The sequence below is a fragment of the Tenebrio molitor genome, chromosome 5 (genome assembly GCF_963966145.1).
Source record: "Tenebrio molitor chromosome 5, icTenMoli1.1, whole genome shotgun sequence".
In the NCBI taxonomy this organism is placed as follows: Eukaryota; Metazoa; Arthropoda; class Insecta; order Coleoptera; family Tenebrionidae; genus Tenebrio; species Tenebrio molitor.
The window spans coordinates 20099527-20119821 of record NC_091050.1 but is presented as its reverse complement, the minus strand read 5'-3'; the positions used below and the strand labels follow the sequence as shown (position 1 = coordinate 20119821).

The following is a 20295-nucleotide window of genomic DNA, read 5'->3' as shown; positions in this document are numbered from 1 at the left end:
GACATTTAGTGTTGCACGATTTCAAATAATTGTTTAATACTGGCCAATATTGTGAAATATTATGTAATAGAGTTGCAGAATTATTAAGTGTGGAGTAGCGCTCAGATTGCTCGGATTAGGTACATTGTGTCTGTTTTGGAGTTAAGCTTTAAAAATTAATACACAGGAAACGTGGCGGTGTTGAAATTTTATCTAATGTTATGTCAACAGACAAGGTTTTATTTTTGAAATCCGAAATCGTGAAACATTGACAATCGATAACCAGGAAAACGAGTGCATTATAGTGGTTGCCTATGGCGCCGTCGTGAAGCTTTCTGTGGGGGCGGGAATAAATGCGCCGCCGCCAATTTGGGGTAAGTCGATGGAACATCACCGAAATTCTTTGGCGGCCTGAAAAAACAAAAATACGAAAACACCGTGTTTAAAGAGAAATATTTACCAACTTGGCTTATCACAATGAAATATGTATTTATATTTATAATCCAGCTAAGATTCGGTTACCTACTGGCATTGCAAGAAAATACATAGTAATTTTAATATTGTATACTAAAATGTTTTGGATTTGTTCAATTGCAAATACTCAAACATACTTAAAAATAGTCCAGTTTTTTTAATAGCAAGAATTTTTTGAGAACATATTCTCGCTTCCTTGGAAATTATATGTTAAGATTTCCTGAAACAAAGTCCTTAAAGTAAAAATAAAAAATTAAATCAAAATCGGGGTGACTGTTGAGCGAAATTTGCATAATTTGTGAAAAAACGACAATGTATTTTCATATATAAGATACCAAGGGCAGATATATTGCCGGAAATTTTTTCGAGCAGTCCTGACACACGAATGTTTGTAGCAAGAAAATTACACGAGGGCGCCAGCCCGAGGGTAGTTTTGAGCAACAAACACGAGTGTTGGACTGCAAGAAAAAATTTCTGGCGATATATACTCGTATCTGTCCCGAGGTATATTCGGAAGAGAATCGCTCGAAAAAGCTTTTCTCTAGGTAAATTATATCAGAAATTTTCCCTAGGGAAAATTTCCGCTTAATTAAATTGTGATTGCTTGCTATTCAAACAATTCGAAGTTGTGATTTGTCAATATAAATCATGTGATATTTGAGGGCGATTGTCAAAAAAATTCTCTCGCGTGTTATTTATAAATATTCTTCAGTAGTACATAATACAGGTCGCTAAAAAGTATGGATACAGCTAAATATTTTCAGAACGGTTTGACAGAGCTCGTTCTAAATTTCCACCACCTGTTGAATTATGTTGGCAAAATGAGAATATTTGTAAATTGGGGATTCTTATAACCAAAGTTGGCAATATAATTATTTTTTTAACATGATTCAAAAACATTAAAATTAATTCATAAGTTTATTTTGCTCTTAGAATTTGATTTTCTACCTACTTACTTGCTGCATTTAAAAAAATATTTTCGTTCTTTTCCTTTATCTATAATTTTGAGTTGTAAAAACGGAAATTGACAGATAACCTAACAAATACAATCTGACGCATTTTTCACCAAACAGTGTTGCCGGTTGTATTTCCAACGTAGAATGCAGTGTTGGTGGAAATTTAGAATCGAGACAGACTTTAGTTAGAAGTGTCTAAATTCTATCATCTGAGATTTTTTTCAATTTTCTGACATCATTTATTATAGGAAATGTTGTTACACAGTCTAGGACTGGTTTACAAATCTATGAGGGGCGTGATGACCAACTCAATAGACCGGGACCTGAATCTCGAGATAGAATATAGCCTTTTTTTCCGCCCTGGGTCGTAATCGAACTCGCGACCCTCGCGTCCCTGAGCCGAAACGGACTCCCTAGGCTATTTTCTGCCTATAAAAAATACTCCAATTAATAAAATTTGGAAAAATGTAAAAATTAGTAAACCTTAGAAATGTTGTCTTTAGCTATCGTTAGTTCTTTGCCGCCTGTATTTTGACCAAAAAATAAAAAAAAGGCAATAAGAAGTGTAAAATAAGACATTTAACTGAAACACAATAAAATAAAAAAAAAGTTCAAACGCGAAATACATTACATACAGTGGAACTCGGTTATAACGAACACTCAAGGGACTTCAGAATTTGTTGGTTATATCCGATCGTTCGTTCTAACCGTACGTCATCGTTATTTATTAAGAAAGATAAATAATTACATAGGTATACATAAGATAATATGGTAAACATTTTATTTAATTCAAATAATCACTAAGAGTTTCCTCTTCTCGGGACTGATCATATTAGCGCAAAACAAAAATCGTTTGCCGTTCTTTGGACTGTTTTCCGCCACATAATTTTTCATCTTTGAATTTCAAAGTTTGATTTGGTGTTTATTTTATTATTTGTAAAATAATCCCGTTTCATCACCGTTGAAAATATCCCTCTCATTATACAGCCTGTCTTAGATTTATCCTTATTTCATAAACGAAAATTTGTTGGTAGTGTGCTGGACTTACCTAAATGGCAATTTTACGCACGTTTCATGTTGCATATTTTATTTATCTAATTATAATTCATAAAAATCATCGAATAATGGAGGTCGGTTAACTTGATTTTTTCATTAATATCACAATAAACCTAATTTTGATGCAACATATTTTCCTTTTTTTCTCGAAAATTTTCTTATCAAAGTGTATATGTAGTTTTTTTATGCCATTATAATCAGAAAACAAAACTCTAACAAAATCAATAAAAAAGAATTGATTACCATTTGAAAAATAAAAGTTGCTCATTGCCCATAAATGGGTAGATGGTATAAAAATTATATGCTCACTCAGGTTTGTAATGTTTTCAGAGCCATTTCGTTTCCTGCATAATTTTTTTCATTTAGGTCATCAGTAGCAAAGTTATAGCGTGGGCCGTTTTTTTTTTAAAGACATCTTCTTCGTAATTTAGGCCATACGGACGTAAACTAAGAAGCAGTGACTGCCTTGTCAACGCTTGCTGTGTTTATTGTTTCCTAGAATGTAACAAAAGTGCACGTGCGTACGTTATAACCGAGTTGTCGACCGCTTTCGCGCCTAAATATTGGACGTTAAAAGCAAGCGTTCGTTGTAAGCGAGGTTCGTTATAACCGAACAAATTTGTTAATATAATATAGGACTTTCAAACGGGACTTTCAATTCTGTTCGTTATATCCGAGCGTTCGTTATAAGCCGGGTTCGTTCTAACCGAGTTCCACTGTATTTTTATGCTAAAAAGATGTTCAAAATTGGTGATGGTGATGTGGGCATGTGTTACATCACTGAATTCACAAAAAAAAACCCTTTTCAAAAATATTAAAATTTACTCCCCATGCCATTTAAGAAAAGTCAAGTTAGCCTTGTATCTTCAAAATAAATGACGTTAGAAAATTGAAAAAAGACGTTATTAATAATTAGATATGGAAGACGATTGAGTGCAATTTTTCTTAACCAAAATTATTGCAAAAATGAAAAACAAAAAGAGAAATTTAGTCAGAATGAAGTTGATAATTAATTGCAAATGACGCTAGGAATCCATTTGTTTTAAGTCGTTGACAAAAATAAAAATTTAAATATTCATTGGTTTGACTGGTAATTTTATTACTATGTAGTGCCAACCTAACAACATTTTGACATTTCAGGTCTATAGTTGATTTCATATAAATATTCATCAAGTGAGGTGTACATGTGTAAAAGCACCTTTAATTTAGTTATATTACAAAAGTCATTTATGACAGATCCATTATAGGTTATCTCCAATAAATCTTTATTTGGTGAAAATACATACAAAGACAAAAGCAAATAAAAATTAGAGTATTACTTTAATTTCGAAAGTCAAAGTAACTTTCATACCATCAGAAAATCAGATTTTTATGGCTTGCTTAGATGCACATTTATATGAAATTGAGTATATTCGCGAATTCCGAATTCTTCCTGAAGAAGATATAGGTGTCCCAAAAATGGCGTACTAACGGTGCACTACGGTGTAGAAGAGATTACCGTAAACGGTAGAAAAATTTAAAAAAAATTCGATTGGACTTATTTGCTGATTTGGCGGTCTTTGAAAGTGGCACTTAACAGGTCAATTATTTTGAAATATATGTATGAAATTGTCATGACAGCTACCTCGAATCGTACATATTATCACAAAGTACAAGATCACTCACTACCAATATCTAATCATGCATAATAGTGAATTTAGAAGCTTTGGAAATCGAAAACATTATTTTAAGTCCACTACGGTAACATTGCAAGGTAATGATGTACGAATATATCTTTGTTTACATTGTATTACCGTTAATAATAATAATAATAATAATAAAAATAATTGATTTTTTTGCCGGAAACATTTTTTCCATATTTTTTTTATGTACATTTAAACATTCTCGATAAGGTAGTAATTAGTTTGTACGCCAATTTTGGGACATCCTGTATAAGGACTTTAATTTTGTTCAATATATAGCAGCCTTCATATCCACAGTGACAAAATACTATTCTAGCTACGTTGCCGTTCCATTTTTAAGGAAAATTACAAAAATTTAAGATTTTTTTTACTCCAAAGTAAAGCTATTCTTCAAAAAATTGTTTTACGTTAGTACATATTTTCCACAATCATCCACACCATAAATAACAATAAACACTGAACGTTTCAGCCTGTATTTGAAGAAAACGCAGTTCAAAGAGTGTACCTTCAATGTATCTTTGTTGGGGGAGTCCCGATTTTTTTTATTTCCATATTTGGACTACTGAAGTGATCCCCTACAATGCTCTGAATTCGGAATACGTGAATTTTGAGACATCCTGTATAATGGATGAGGTTTACTATATTTAAGAAGAAATTCACACCATATGGGAATATTGTTGACAAATACATTACTAAGACATTCGTCTGAAGACTAAAAAATATAGGACTGACAAAAGTAATTACGTGATTTCCGGTATAAGTACAGTCGATGGACAAATAAAACTGGGACAAAAATGACAATCACATAAGTGAAAATTTACAAATTTGCATCGTTTAATTACGACTTCACAAATAGGTTAACTTTGGTATGACATATTGTATAGACACTGACAAATATATTGACAATTTAATAGTCTGATTTACATAGATTAAATTTTAAATGTCCCAGTTTTATTTGTCCATCGACCGTACGTCAAATTTGACACATTTGTTTTAAATATATTTAAAAAATATGAGAAAAAGTTGGTTCTAATGTGATTTCATGTTCATTTGTAGAACTAATTCGAAAAAAAAACTAATTTAGACTAAGGTTGTCACCTTGCTTAATGCGAAAAGTGATAAATGTTATTGATTTATTTATCATAATGTTAAATAATGGATTGAAAAGCCTTTTTCACCAATTTATAGATTAAAGGTTAGAAATGAGTTTCTCTGATGTTTCCACAGAAATTCGATCCGCCGCGCCGCACCTAGACGGGGTGGAAATGGGAAATGTCAACAATAGCATGTTAATCAGATAACCGTGATTTGTGAAGAAAAACCCCACAGGCGTCACAAGCGTGACAAGTAAGTTAGTAAGTATCAATTATACGGCCATAAGTTTTGCAATATAGAGCAATGACAATTGTGAATACATCATTTTAAAAATAACTGTTTACTGCAAAATTATATATCAGGAGTTTCGTCAAGTCAATGAAGGTTTTTACTTCTTAATTCTCAAGAACAGGTCCGATTTTGATGATTTTTTTTAAATACTTATTTGTTTTCATATATGATTTAAAATTAGAAACATTTTGATGGGGGCACATAAATAAAATAAATGAGTCATCTTAGTGATTCCGAAAACGAAGTAGATTTTGTAGAAGAAACTTGGAATGTGGGGTGTGCTAGGCTCCAATTTCTGAGAAATCCAGAGAACGCTAGGACTTGGAGTCAGTCGTTTCCTCGAAGTTCAGCTACCTACATTGTTAGCTAATGATTATGAGAACCTTCTTGGATTGAAAAGGCACGGAGGCTGGAAGTCTTCAAGTACTGCTGAAAGCTACATTGAAGATTGTGTCGTAAACAAGATTCAATTTGCAAAAAAAATTCTTCATGGCGTCACAAATAAAGAATTTTCTAAACCGACATCCTCAAGAAGACAAGGAAAATTCGGGGCATGAAAATTTTGACAATGCCAAAGTCGCGGCAAGTCCGCCAATGTTATTTGATTACAGCGGCAAGGAAAGCCGACTACAAGAGCCGTATGGGTTTCCAGAAAGTGCCAACATCTTGTCTACATACAAATTAGGTACCTACTATAATAATTTGGTTAGTTTTGGATACATTTATTTACCGTTCTAGAGCACCAAAATTACTTACCGTCGAGTTTATCGTTAACAACGAGTGAATACAACTTACCGTCTTGGCAATAGACGTGGAAAACAACCAAATAGAGTACAACCGCGCAAAAATAGTCCATAGAGTATGATTATTGTTTAAACAATAAAATATTTATGTGCGTTCACCAAAATGTTTTTGAGTTCAAATAATACAGCGTGATCAACAATGACTGAGTCTGTTGGCAATGAAACAATTGAAAAGTACTGGTGTTTTTTGTCTGGTAAGTGGCCGGCAGTGACCGGATTTTTTTTAACTTGAGACATTAAAAACATTTTTGGTTATGCCGGTTATGTTTATTCTACAGCGTGATCAACAAGGACTGAAGCTGTTGGCAGCAAATGACAGCAAAATATTCCCAAAGTATGAAATTTTTTTGTGCGTCAGTGTTGGCACCCGCTGCAAGTTGTGAATGTCAAAAAAATTAGGTTATGTTACGATTTGGTAGTTTTAAGACACGATACGTACAAAAAGACCAAAAACAGTATTAAATGTAATTAGTGGTACTTAATAATGGCCCACTGTTTCGATATTCATAAAAGCGACAGGCCGTGCCCGCATGCCCCTCCTGAGAAACAAAAACATGTTTTATGCGTTATTATTTTCGAGCTGAAAGTCTGCGGGATGCAGGGATTAGATCCGGGAAAATTTCTAAGGGTGGAACTTTAATTTCTTCTTTAAAATGGTTAGGCAACTTCCATATGACAAGCCTGTAAAGTAAGGAAAAGGAATGACCTGATTTTTAATGGTAAGGATTATTAGGCCCTGCATTACACGTGCCCAACAAAGAACTTTGGATGCGTGTGTTTTACATAAGAATCACGCCTGTTTGGAGTGAAAGATTTCGCACTCACTTTCGAGGGTTTTGTTCCATTCTACCTCGAACATTCTCAACTACATCTTCTGTAAGTGTAGATGTTCTACCAGTAGGTTTTGCCTTTTTCACATCACCTGTTTGTAAGTAACGTTGCACCAATCTCGTGCAATGCTGCCTAAACGCGACTAAGGTACCGCGCGACCGCGCCGCCCAAAGTACCAACTGGCTCGGGGAACATTTGTTGAAATTGGTGCAATGTATCGTCCTTGCTCCGTGGAATATTGCCAACCGTTAGCAGCATCAAAATTCCAGTCCGAAAGTACACCATACCAATAAAAATGACTTGCTCTACTGTAAAAACCATTTTCATTAATAAATTGATACAAAAACGACACTTGATTTAAAATTTGCCCGTCAAAATTGAGAACTGAAAATGTAACGCAACCAACTTCACTGAAATTTTCATCATGTTGTCATTGTTGCCAACAGCTTCAGTCCTTGATGATCACTCTGTATTACAAAAACGAAACTTTGATGGTAAATTTCAAATTTGCCAAATTTCATTGTTACCAACAGATTCAGTCATTCATGATCACACCGTATATGTATAAAAACGGAGAGTTAAAAAAAATAATAAAAACCGGTACTGTTCTTGAGAGTTAAGAAGTTTCAACGATTTTTCCGCTTCCTTGACTCGACTAGTTGACCCTCAGTAAGTTTAGCAATGGACGACCTCACCGTGACAATAGCTTCATCGCGTGTCACATCACTCGATCGAACTTTCGTGAAACGTATTCGTCCTAGCGAAACCTTACGTATGATTAAATTTGCCCAAAATGTAATTAATTTTCACTTAGGAGTAACACAAAGCAATGTTATTTGATTATCATGTTTACGAGTACTGTGATATTTACACCTCCTTAGGTGTGGGGGTGTTTGGTTTAATACATTTATTATATCTGAGTCTTTAAAAGAAAAACGATTTAACAATATTCAATTTATGTTTGCTGCATAAAAAACAAATACAATATAGATCCGTTTAGAGTAATGTCTAAGTACTCTGGTACTAGAGTATTTTTTTCAAATTAAAACTGCCATTCGTATCATAGTTCTGAAACAAGAAAAAAGTTATATTTTCAAGTCTTGGTTTATACACAAAAGTCGGTACCTTCATGGCAATTTCTATTAAATTTTCGCCCATTCTTTCTCCCGTTTCCATTACTAATTTATAAAACATTCCTTCACTTTGTAACAATTTATGAGGATGATCAAATTCAGCAATAACTCCATCATCCATCACTAGAATTCTGTCGGAATCCATTATGGTGTGTAACCTATGTGCGATAGTTAGGACAGTGCAATCTGCAAAGTTCGTTCTTATAGTCTTCTGTAATAACTCGTCCGTTTGGGGATCAACATTAGCGGTGGCTTCGTCCAATATCAAAATCTTGTTATTTCTCAGCAAGGCTCTGGCTAAACAGATCAACTGTTTCTGACCCACACTAAAATTAGATCCGCCTTCTGACAAATTGCTGTAAAGACCTGCAGGTAGATCAGCCACAAGTTCTTTTAATCGCACTTCCTCCAAAACTTTCCATATTTGATTGTTTTGGTATTCATCGAAGGGATCTAAATTTTTACGCACCGATTCCGAAAACAAAACAGGTTCTTGGGGAATTATCGAGATCTTTGACCGCAAAGAGCAAAGGCTAATTTCTTTGGTGTCCACATCGTCGATGAAAATGTTGCCTTCGAAGTCTACGAGGCGAAATAAAATGGATATCAACGAAGATTTGCCAGCTCCGGTTCTACCAACAATTCCAACTTTCTCTCTGGGTTCGATGGTGAGATTCAAATTCTTAACGACGTAAGGATCGTTCGGTGAATACTGCATAAATACTGACTTAAATTCTATCTTGCCAGAGCTCGGCCACAATATCGAAGGTTTCCTAGTTCGGTTATCAATCTCATGATCAGTTTCAATATATTCGATTACACGTTCGACTGAAGTCATTTGATTCTCCAAATCACTCCATAGTCGCACTCCCCACTGAAACATTCGTGTCAGAGCCATACCTTGAGTTATGACAAAGCCAACATTTCCTCCATAAGTTTCTTAAAAAATATCCAATCAGATATTTAGTTCAGTTGCCAGAATAATACCAACCTTTCGTTAGTGCAATTACAGTAATCAACAAGACGTAGAATACGCAAATTGAATCGAGCCAGGTGGCAAAAGCTCTATTGCTACCAAGATACATGTAAAATACAGAGCTGTGTATGTTTTGATAGATGTCGAATTCATTTTGCAGAATCTCTTGAGCTTCGAACGCTCTTATTGTTATTAGACCTTTCATGGACTCGGCTAGATGTGCAAAAATTGGGCTGCGATCTAAAAACTCAAATATATGCATACTTTTTGTAAAACATTCACCTTGTTAAGGGTACTTGTAGATTCCATTCGCTTGATATTTCTACTACTTGCCATAAAAACTTTCCTGATAAAGTACATTATTGTGACGATTACAAAAGTAGGAATTAAAGTCCATGGACTTACAATACATATTGCTAGAGTGGTAGCAAGTATTGCTAACGCCAACTAAAATCAGAATCTTGAAAATTTGTTGAAAGTTTTAATTAGAACTCACCTGAAGCGTATCCATTAACATATGAGGAAGTACTTCATCCAAGACTCCGATGTCTTTGGAGAACCTATTCAGTATTCTTCCTGACGAATTTGTGTAAAAGAATCTCATTGTAGCGCTCACAATACTAGCAAACATTTTATTATGCAGATGAACAGACGCCTTCATACAACTCCTAACAAACGACATTGACCGAGTTATTGAGAATACTATCAATAAACCAATTATAGTGGAATAAATGTAAATACAGTTTTCTAGTGTAAAAAACCTATCTTCGAAATCAGTAGGTACGGTATTGTTTACGGTAATATTATGACTCGTACGTCGCTGTTCTAAATTAACCCTTGAAAGATAGATGAGAGATCTACGACTATTAGATTAAAGACTTACCAGAAGGTAATGTAATAATCAGCACTAGTAGCAAAGATCTCAGTAAGAATAAACAACAACATTATTATGAAAAAGTTGTAACATGTACCACAAGCGTGTATATAAGTGATGTAAACTTTGTTTGATAGTTTTCCAGAGGATCTAATTTCTTGTTCTTCCTCTTGTTCTTCGTCTTCTTTCGTATCTGTTACTTTCTCAACTTCATCATTTTCTTCAGGTTGTTCGTATTTTTCGGTGCCTTTCAAAAGTTTTGTAAAATCTTCGCCTGAGGCTTGGAGATCTGCGTAACTCCCGGAGGCAGCTATTGCACCATCGCACATCAAGTAGATCTTGTCGAAAGAGGTTAAATATTGAACCTGATGTGTCACGAGAATGGTACATTTGTCTTTCAAGTAACCACTTATACAGTTGTTGAACAATTGTTTGCCAACACTTGCATCAACCGCAGATAAAGGATCATCAAGTAGATAAATGTCTGCTTCTTTGTAGACTGCTCTGGCCAAATTGATTCTAGCTTTTTGGCCTCCACTCAGAAGAATTCCACGTTCCCCTACGATGGTGTTGTCACCATAAGAGAACTGGGCAATGTCTTCCTCTAAGGCACACACTCTGATAACCTCTTTGTATTTGTCTGTATCCATGGGTTGTCCGAAGAGTATATTTTGCCGTATGGTACCTCCAAACAACCAAGGTTCTTGATTTGCGTAAGATATTCTCCCTCCGATTTCTACCGAACCACTAATTAAAGGCAATTCGCTAAGGCACAGTTGCAAAAGGCTCGATTTTCCGCTACCGACTGGTCCTATTATAGCAACCACCTGCGATGGTTTTATTTCCAAGTTGATGTCACTTAGAGTATTTTGTATCGATGTTTTTGACCATTTTGCTGTTACGTTCACTATTCTTAGGCCAACTTGATTGGACATAACAGTTTTGTTTTCAACTTCTTCTAATTGTAAGAAGTTTTCAAATCGTTTTATGGATACATTTGCTTGTAAAATTCGTGAAACTGCATTTGGCAGATGTAAAGAGACCGATGACATTAACATGTCGTAGAATGAACACACTACAAAAACGTATTGGGCATTTGGGCTGTTTCCTGTGAGAACATATGTCAAAATGCACAAAAATATGGCAGTCCGATCAATGAAGAAGGAAAATGATGTCGTTAAGGCGTCCAAGTAGTTGGCAATTTTAATCAGTTTGATTTCATTCCTGCAAAGCATTTTTTATGTCTCTATTCGAACGTAATAAGACAACTTCACCTTTTGATGAGGTCGATCAGTTTTACAAAAGGTTGTTCCCATGTGTAGATCTTGATCACTTGAATTCCTGAAATTATTTCGTTCATGTATCGAATGCGTTCGTCTATCTTCAAAGCTATTTTCAGTCTGTAGAAGGCGGATTTTTTGCTCATAAACACTAAAATTCGGATTTTAGTTGTTTTGTTAGGTTTAAAAGACATGGACCTACATTGGATAGGAATGAGAATTAATACAAAAACGATCCCAACTAAAGCCGTGGGTCCTGCGATGAAGTAGAGTAAATATAGGATTATAACTGCTTGGGGAATGGTTGCCCAAATTGCGTTAAAAACTGACCAAAATTTCACCACTTTTTGCATGTCATTAGACAATAAATTAATAATGTGGCCTACGGTCGTTCGACTTAAAGATTTTTTACTGAGAGTCAGTGCTTTTCGATAAATTAGTGATGAGGAAGCAACTCTAACTTTGATTGCAATTTGTAGATAGTGAATTACAAAAGAGTGCCCCACGACGGCATTGATAAAACTGGCAATTATTATAATGGAAGCGTAGAAAATAGCGTCACTTTTTGACGTTTTTGAATTAGGTGAGTAGTAACCCATTAACTTGTCCAAAGCTAAAGGCCGAGAAATTCTAAAAGAAATTCGGATAGTTTTAACAGGAAATATTTTAAATTGTTTTTTACTTGACTATGAATTCAATGAAAAAGTACAGACACATCGAAAAAATAATGTCCCATTTGAAAATCGTCCAAATTGCTTTCCACAGAGATGGCTTAACATTTTGATTTTTTTGATCGTTCCACGCCTTCTCCAACCTTTTGACAAGCTTATCAGCTTCATGACGTTTTAGGGTTTGGTAGATGTCCTCTTCACTTAACTCTTTCTTAAGACCTTTTCTAAACATGGGAATGGTCCAGCTAAAATGTTTATTACTGGGAAATTTCAACTTCAATTCCTTAAAGCTCCATTTACCAAAAGAATAAGTCGGAGAACATGTTAGAATTTTCTTGAGGATGTTTCGGCATGTTATGTTTGCTAATCGTGTTCTTTGCTTCCATTTTGTAGAGTTATGAATTGAGTTTTTCCTGTCTAAAGAACGGGTTAGGACAGGAAAAATTAGAATACGGATGTAGTGTAAAAATAAACAATGGAAAGATAATAAAAATTATGAAGTGGAAAATTGTAGGAGACATGTTGTTTAAGAAGAAATGTAAAGATGAGTCAAAGCATTTAATTGTGTATTAGATTATTTACAAAGAGCGTGAGTCATTTGCGTTATATAAAATCTTATTCACACGTATAATTAACCTTTTTTGTGTAAATTTGTTTTACCTTCACGTTTTGCGGTGTAAACGTACAATGGCTTACTTTAAATTTAACTTCTTAAATAGGAAGTTACCGTCTAATCAATCAAATGTGAATTCAGTGAAAATAGGACACAAAAAATATATGTACAGGTACAGGGTGTATCTGAAATACGTGTGTTAATTTTAAGCAGTGGAAGAACCCGCCAATTTATGAAACTTTTCTCTATAACATTTTGCAAAATTCGCAAAAATTTTCCCAACATTTTTTGTCCCCAATTTTCACTAAACGAGTCGTTTTTGTGTGACTAACTGGTCTCTATTTTTTTGTAACCATGAGAATTTTAATTTTGTTATTTTATTTTTTCTATAACAATATAACTTTTTTGACAAGGGTCCGTTTCTATCGCGCGTTCAAATGAAATCCTGGGCTGAGTAGGCGTTGGAAAAATTAAACGACACGAATGATATTTGTTTATGTTTAATCGGGACATAATTGAACATGTTTGTTTTCAGCAAAGGATGCGCTTAGATATTTGCTTCGAGAATAGGAATCGTTACGTTATTCTATTTTTGATGTAAAACATTGCAAAGGAAGAAAAAAAAGAAAAAAAATTTGGCTCTAAATTTTAGGTTAGCTGTCAACATGCTCCAATTAATCTACGTCGATCTACGCTTTAATAAAGCACAACAACTGACGGTTTCCAACGCCTTCCCAGCCAGCACTTCATTTGAACGCGCGATATCAGAACAGAACATTTTCGCCCTTACTCATAGCCGGGTATACATTTTGGTGGCTAATTTATTTCAATTTTTAAATCAATTTAAATGAACTATTCATAATGTTAGAAGTCATTACTAATGTGAAAAAGTTCAGTGTGAATAAATAAGTGGATAAATCTGACACTTTTTAAATAGTTTTTAAAATATCAATTTTTGAACATATCTTAAAGTAATCTTACGGTGTAAAATAATAAATGAGATACAAGAATGAAGTTTATTATCGGACTAATATCATTTTGCATTCCCACAATTTACATGTGACCAACTAAACGACCGTGCCAAATATTACTGTTTAAATTTTACTTAAAAGTGTTTACGACTCAATGTTTCGCAGGAATCGCAGGTGTCATGCTTGCAATCGAGCTTAAGGAAGACATTTTGAACAATGATTATAGGCAATATTTTTCTCTTTCTTTAGTGAATTAAAATTAAACCCTTTTTAAAACAGTTTCATTGTTTGGCAATGTGACACACTTTAAATTCACACAAATGATTAAAATTATTTAAGGCCCATATTCACCAACGCCATTTAAAGTTAACTGTAGGTTAAAATGCTTCGTTACTTAGATACCTATTGTTGTAACAATGCTTTCGTATAATTTAACCTACAGTTAACTTTAACTGGCGTTGGTGAATACGGCCGTTAGTAGAGTTATCAATATCATAATAAAGTCCATTCAAAAATCAAAAAACCATCAATGTCGCATTTTCCTCGATAATTACTATCGGCAACGCTGTCTAGTGTAAAATTTGGTGAGACTTGTAATTTTGAAGTTAAATGTTTATTATGTGTCTTGTTTTTCTGGGCATGTTTAAGTAAAAATAATAAGAATCGATAAATAAATGAAACGTGCTGCTAATACCGGATGATTTTAAATGATTGTGATTTTTTTTCTTAAGTTGGGAACATTTTTCATAAATTATTTTGGCAAACTTGATACCTTAATCAACACATTGGCGTAGGTAGGTCATTTTGACATTTTATGTATTAATAAATTGTGTCAAATGACGAGGACGCCTATGTCATGTTTATGTCAACTATCATATTAAAAAGCAGAATAACCAACAATAATATTACCAACCTATGAAAAAAGTCACAATCATTTAAAATCACCCGGTAAAACAATATGAACGAAATTCAAAGCAATTGAATTTTATTTTGAATCAAATAAATGTCATAATTTATAGTTACCAACATAGTATGAAAAAATATCTACCTAGGATTTTTTACATTTTACCAACCTAAAGCAACAGGTGGTGTTTTTTTGATTTTTGAATGGACTTTAGTTATTTACATTAGTACGGAAGGTGAATTTTCCGGCGCAACAACTAGTTTCGGCCACGATGCCGCAGCCGAGTGGCTGATTAGTTGGAGCGCCGGAAAATACCTCCCGTACGACATTTGTATTAGACTTTTCGGCTGACCAAAATAGTAATTTTTAAAAAAATCAAGGTTAATTTTATTGTAGAATTTGACATCGTCAATAAAGAATCGAATGCTGTGGAATCAATTCCTTGACGACGGTGACTGCTCATTTATTTTTTCCTAACAAATTATTTGCTGTGTTTATTAGGTTAAATTTTCACTGTTAGTGCTTGAAATTTTGATTTTGGTGTGTTAATCGACTGAAAAAATGTCTATATAGTCTATATAGTTCAGATAGTGAGATGCAGTGCGAGTCGTAAAAGAAGGCCTAAATTCTGAATACACATATTGACGTCCAACTCGGAAATAATGGAATTGACAGTAACCTGGATTGTTCTCTAAATGCTTGCCCGATATCGTTTTCTGACGACTGCCGCGCCGCCTCGCGGAGGCAGCGCGCAGCTTTCAGTTGGTGTTTTCAAAATTCCTCCTGTCTTGACATGTAATATCACTCATTAAAATACAGGAATTTTTGAAATTTTTTCGCATTCAAGTGTACAATAAATCATGCAAATAATAATAACTTGCGGCTTTCAGTCGATTGATACGAGCTGTTTACGGAAAAAAGCTTGTCTAAAGAGCGACTTTCACCAACGTGAGTTAAATTTAACTACAGGTTAAAATAGACGAAAACATTGTTACAAAAATAAGTAACTAAAGTAACAAAGCATTTTAACCTACAATGAAAGTTAACTGGCGTTGGTGAAATCGGCCCTAAAGGTAAAATTCGGAACGTTTTTACACTGATTTTTGAAATTTGCTGGTGTAAGAACAAATTTAGAGAAATGTTGACGCCTCAAAACAGCAATCTCTAGAAATTGTTGCTATATTTTAAATACGAATGAGCAAATTCAACGACAAAATTTCGATTCGGAACGTTTTTAGTGTGATTTTTGAGATTTGGTGATATAAAAACATATTTAGAGAGGAACTAGGGCGATTTTAATAGTACATATTTGGAACATTCTCATTGCCAAAGAGCAATTTCATGCACAAAATTGCCATTTTTTGTCTATTCTCCTTAAGATCAAGTGCAAATTAATGTGCCACGAAACAGAAGTGTTTTGATGACAATAATTTCTAACATTCAATGGTTTTACTTCACGTACTTTGTCCAGTATATTTATCGCACTATATTAATCATGTAAATTATTAATGCAATTGAAATTAACTGCGTTATGCGTCAACTGTTTATTAATTGTATAAAAAATAACAATTAATTGTTGTTTTTTAATTCTTACGAATAAGAGGTTCTTTGTTGTTAGGAAGTACGCAAATTTCAATTACCGATTCTTTTTTTCGATATTTTTGCAACCCGGAACACAGCAAACATCTCCCCGATTGTACACTCTTTTTTTTTCTAAATAATCTTAATTTCTTACTTTGAGAAAGCCGATTTTACACGTCGTCAAATACGAAACTATTTGTTTACAGTTGGCTTCAAAAAAAACGGGAAATGAAATTTGACCTAATGTGAATTGGAAATTTAATTTGTCAATTTATGTCAATTTGTGTCTGTTTGACAGTAGTATTTCTGACACATAAGTGCAGTTTTTTTAACCTAAATTCTCAAAAGCCGTTTCAAACTATAAAAATTTAATAAAATCTGACAGAACTTTTTCTGACAGTTCCCGTTTTTTTTAAGCCAACCGTACCAACACCGAAAAACACCGCGCTCCGCCGCTTGGCGGCGCGTCAATCGATGTCGGGCTTTGATGTCGGGCAAGCCTAAAGTGGAGCATTGTAACATTAATGTTTATAATAATTGTAATTTTACAAAATAAATTATGTTAATAATATTGCAAATGTCATGTACCGGGTGATCAAGGACGACTGTTCAAGTTGGCAATACAATTAAGAACATTTTTTTATTCGCCTATACAATTACAACACCGAATATGTTTTGTGGGTTTATTTGACAGATATCTGACGTAGCATTAATAACGCCAAAATGGTAGGTTATGAGAGTAAAAATTAAGGGCAAAAAGAAATCAAAGTTGGAATTCGGAATAATAATCTAAAAATTAATTAAAGGAAATTCTCGAAATGCTCCCCATTTTGCTGTAAACATAAATTAACTATTCTCTCGAACGATTCACCAGCATGTTTAATTTAATTTAAAATGTCAAATTTGACTTGTCACTGATATGGTTGTCAGTGTGAAGCCGTCAACAACCGGAAGTTACTCCAGTTGTACCATTTAAAAATAAAATTCAGCATTACCAAATTAAACAGTCCTTCTTGATCACCCCGAACAATCGCGGCCATCCAAAAGTGAACGATAGCTTGCGAAAATTTCCGTATTTTTCGTTAGATTAAATAAGGCTGTATTCATTGGCGTTCGTGCAACAGGAAAATGCAAGTCTTACTGCAATGTAATTCTCTCGCCACAGCAGCCAACGACCAGTTTTCTTCTAGCCTTGCAATTGCCCTAGTTGTCTGAGTCGGAGTGAGATGTCGTGGCATTTAAAAAAATTCTTTCAATATAACTACTAAAACATCGGAAAAATTCACGAAAAAAAAATTTTATGAAGAAAATTTATTTTGAAAGGTTATGTCATTTGTCATAGTGCGCGCATCGACAATCAATCGGAGGCGATACCCTACGAAGTTCGCCGGGTCAGCTAGTTAGTCAATATAAATTAAACAAACACATTTATCGGAAAAATTATACAGGGAAATGTGTTTTTTTACACTAAATTAAAGTAACGTGTAACGTATGGACACTTTAATTCTAAAGTAACTGTGAAAAAAAATCGCAGCTCCCTTGACCTAAAGTGTAAGGTATATATTTCCCAGATTGGGAGGCCGAAAATAAAATTTTTGCTGTGGACATGGTTTCAACAGAAAATTCTAGCGTTCTAACAAGATGTCGCTAGAGTTCAAGTTTATGATCACCCTTTGCACTATGTGTCAAGTTCCACTTTAGTTGTAACAAGAAGTTTTCAACTACAAAATAAAATGAAACCAAATCACATAAACAACAACCAATAAACATCTTTAGCAAATTTATAATACCATAGGTAAAAAAATATATTTACAAAGTGTTTCAAATACGCATGCGTTAAATCTGATCAGTGTTTATGTTACGGTAAGAGTGCAAAAAGGGTCAATGTGAACATCCACCGGCGTATGTGTACATTGACCAGCAGAACCGGCGTAAATTATCTCTTATATGCACTTTGACCGGTAAAGGTGTACAGTGTCCTAGTACTTCTGGGAAATGTTTATTCCACTATTTAGTGAACTGTAGCAGGCTTCCGCAGGTTAATAAATTTTAGGTAGGTACTTAAATAAAAATGTAATTGATACTAAGATGATATAGGTCTATACCTTCAATGTATGTAATTAGATATAAAATATGGTTTCTTAAAAAACAACAAAATAACAAATTAAAATAGAAAATAAACTAAATATAAGAAACAACAATATACAATTTTTTTAAGAAAATCAAATTACTATTTAGTCCTTGTTGCAACAGGGATTGCTACCGTGCCATTTAGAATTGCATAGTACCAGTGACACTTCTTTGTTTCGCCTTTTCCCCTGCAACTGCATTTGTTAAAACCTTGCTCACCCGTTAAAGAAATCATTGATACGATTTCCCGGTTATTCTGCGTTGGCTTCAGTTTTATCCACTTTTACCATCCGCCTCTGATAAATGTGCACACAATCCATGTTCGAAAGGTGGATGTGTGAAACCGATGACTGAAAAAGATTGCTATGCACATTTAGCAACGAAACGGGTCATTATGAATGTTTACCGGTAAATGTGTACATTCGCCCCACTACACACTATTCCCGTAACATTTACACACTCAGTTATCTGCATCGATTCGGTAATTTTTTTAAACAAGAACAGATTTCACACAAGTTCATTTTTTTATTTGCACCGACCGCAGACTGTGGTTCAGACACAACAATTATTCTGGCATGCACAAATTTGCGCAAAGTGTGTAGACCCAGCATTAGAAACCTAAAAGAAGTCGGTTTTAAATCAATACTGCATTTATGAATGAACGTTCAGAAAAGAACGAAACAAGTGCAAACATGATACTTGTCAGACACTAATACTACTCAACACAAAACATTAATTCTTGTGTGTGCAACATACATACATACCAAAAATGTGAACAATAAATTAAACGATGCAGCTTATGGTTTTCAGGAGTACTGAACTTTGTCGACCTTTGCTAAAACACGTCTTTACTTGTGTAAATAGGACGAGCAACTAACTTCCAAACTGAACATGCTAGACATTTGGTGGTACTCTACGGTCTCAAATGTTTAATATTGATTGTGAAATGTTGTTTGATACAGTTGAAGAAGTGTGTAAAATAGTGCTGTGATCACATTGTGTCTGTTTTGAAGTGAAACATAAATTAACCCGGGAAATGTACCTTGGTTTGTTGAAATTTTATCTGTCATTGTATCAGTTGGGAAGGTTTAATTTTTGATGTGAAAAGTCGTGAAACAGTGTTAATTGATTATTACCAAGCGACCGTGCGGTTCGTCGTGGTTGTCTGCGGCACCGTCGCCGTCGTGAACGCGTCTGGGGGCGCCGAAATGAATGCGCCGCCGCCAGCCTCGAATAATAGCCGAGCGGATAATCAGTAAAAACGTTCACTAACCCCAATCTTGGCGTAGAACCAAATGAGTGATACCTTAAAATGTTCAGTGTCAAAGTTACGACATTGGTCGTAAAGAAATAGTTTTTTTGAATAAGTTGAAGGAACTATACCTATAGTTATCTTGCTAGTATGTATCTGAAAACCGGCGTATTTAGTATGAAATGTTTATTTTACAACGATATAATCAAATCCAATTTGACATTATATGGGCGGTGAGTAATTCGGGTCAAATCGATTCAGTCAGAATGAAACTTTCCTTAATAACTTTATTGTAAAATCGAAATCTGAAAATTTGTACTTACGCTTTATATGAAGCACAATTTGATATAGTCAAGAAGTGGGGGATAAAATGGTAGTTGCCTTACAAAAGGTGGGGTAGTGATGATTTTGAAATATGTTGTTTGGGTAGCGACCCTGATGAAAACTACAAGTTTTCGACCTTGGGGGCGGTGAGTGCGAGCCACCATCTTGAATGAAAGGTGCAAAAAAAAAACGTTTATTTTCAAGCGTTCGAAAATCGCGCCTTTGTGTATCTCCATAGAGGCGGTTAAACTGTCACTTAGGTATTTTCTGAGCAGAGTAAGTACTTCAAGTCCCAGGAGTAGAAGTGTCCCACAGGCGGCTCGACCGGGTCAAATGTAAGACAAAGCCTCTAAAAAAACGAAATAACGAAATTATTGTCCAATATTTAACTGATTCGACTGTGATTAAAGACGAGCCAC

General features: G+C 34.4%; 2 protein-coding genes across 7 annotated transcripts in view; one reads left to right on the top strand and one right to left on the bottom strand.

The window, feature by feature from the left end:
• Positions 1–20295, top strand: part of LOC138132115 (sialin-like) — an 84744-nt gene that overhangs the window by 1159 nt on the left and 63290 nt on the right. For 2 of the 5 annotated variants that reach the window (XM_069049504.1, XM_069049502.1), the window contains one exon: positions 5375–5494. The gene's annotated coding sequence lies outside the window, so the exon portion shown is untranslated. Of the gene's footprint in view, positions 1–107; positions 354–5374; positions 5503–20295 lie in introns of those variants that run through there. The other 3 variants (XM_069049505.1, XM_069049503.1, XM_069049506.1) reach the window with 3 other exon arrangements.
• LOC138132109 (probable multidrug resistance-associated protein lethal(2)03659) lies at positions 8107–19476 on the bottom strand. 2 transcript variants are annotated; one of them, XM_069049489.1, is made up of 11 exons: positions 19343–19476; positions 12402–12518; positions 12113–12346; positions 11633–12060; positions 11425–11581; positions 10160–11374; positions 9773–10112; positions 9573–9723; positions 9292–9516; positions 8293–9239; positions 8107–8235 (listed from the first exon to the last, which is right to left on the bottom strand). In XM_069049489.1, the coding sequence occupies exons 2-11, from the start codon at positions 12485–12487 to the stop codon at positions 8191–8193; spliced, it is 3828 nt and encodes a 1275-aa protein (XP_068905590.1). In that variant the 5' UTR covers positions 12488–12518; positions 19343–19476; the 3' UTR covers positions 8107–8190. The 2 variants fall into 2 exon arrangements, with proteins under 2 accessions (XP_068905590.1, XP_068905589.1); XM_069049488.1 differs by having other exon boundaries at positions 19065–19450.

What these genes read in the sequence shown, in the direction of transcription:
- LOC138132109 (XM_069049489.1), bottom strand. Translation starts at nt 12,487, where the DNA reads ATGGAAGCAAAGAACACGATTAGCAAACATAACATGCCGAAACATCCT. An exon ending in GATTATTACATTACCTTCTG is followed by an intron (nt 10,113 to 10,159) that starts GTAAGTCTTTAA and finishes CTATCTTTCAAG; the next exon opens with GGTTAATTTAGAACAGCGAC. An exon ending in CAAGCGAATGGAATCTACAA is followed by an intron (nt 9,517 to 9,572) that starts GTACCCTTAACA and finishes TTGAGTTTTTAG; the next exon opens with ATCGCAGCCCAATTTTTGCA.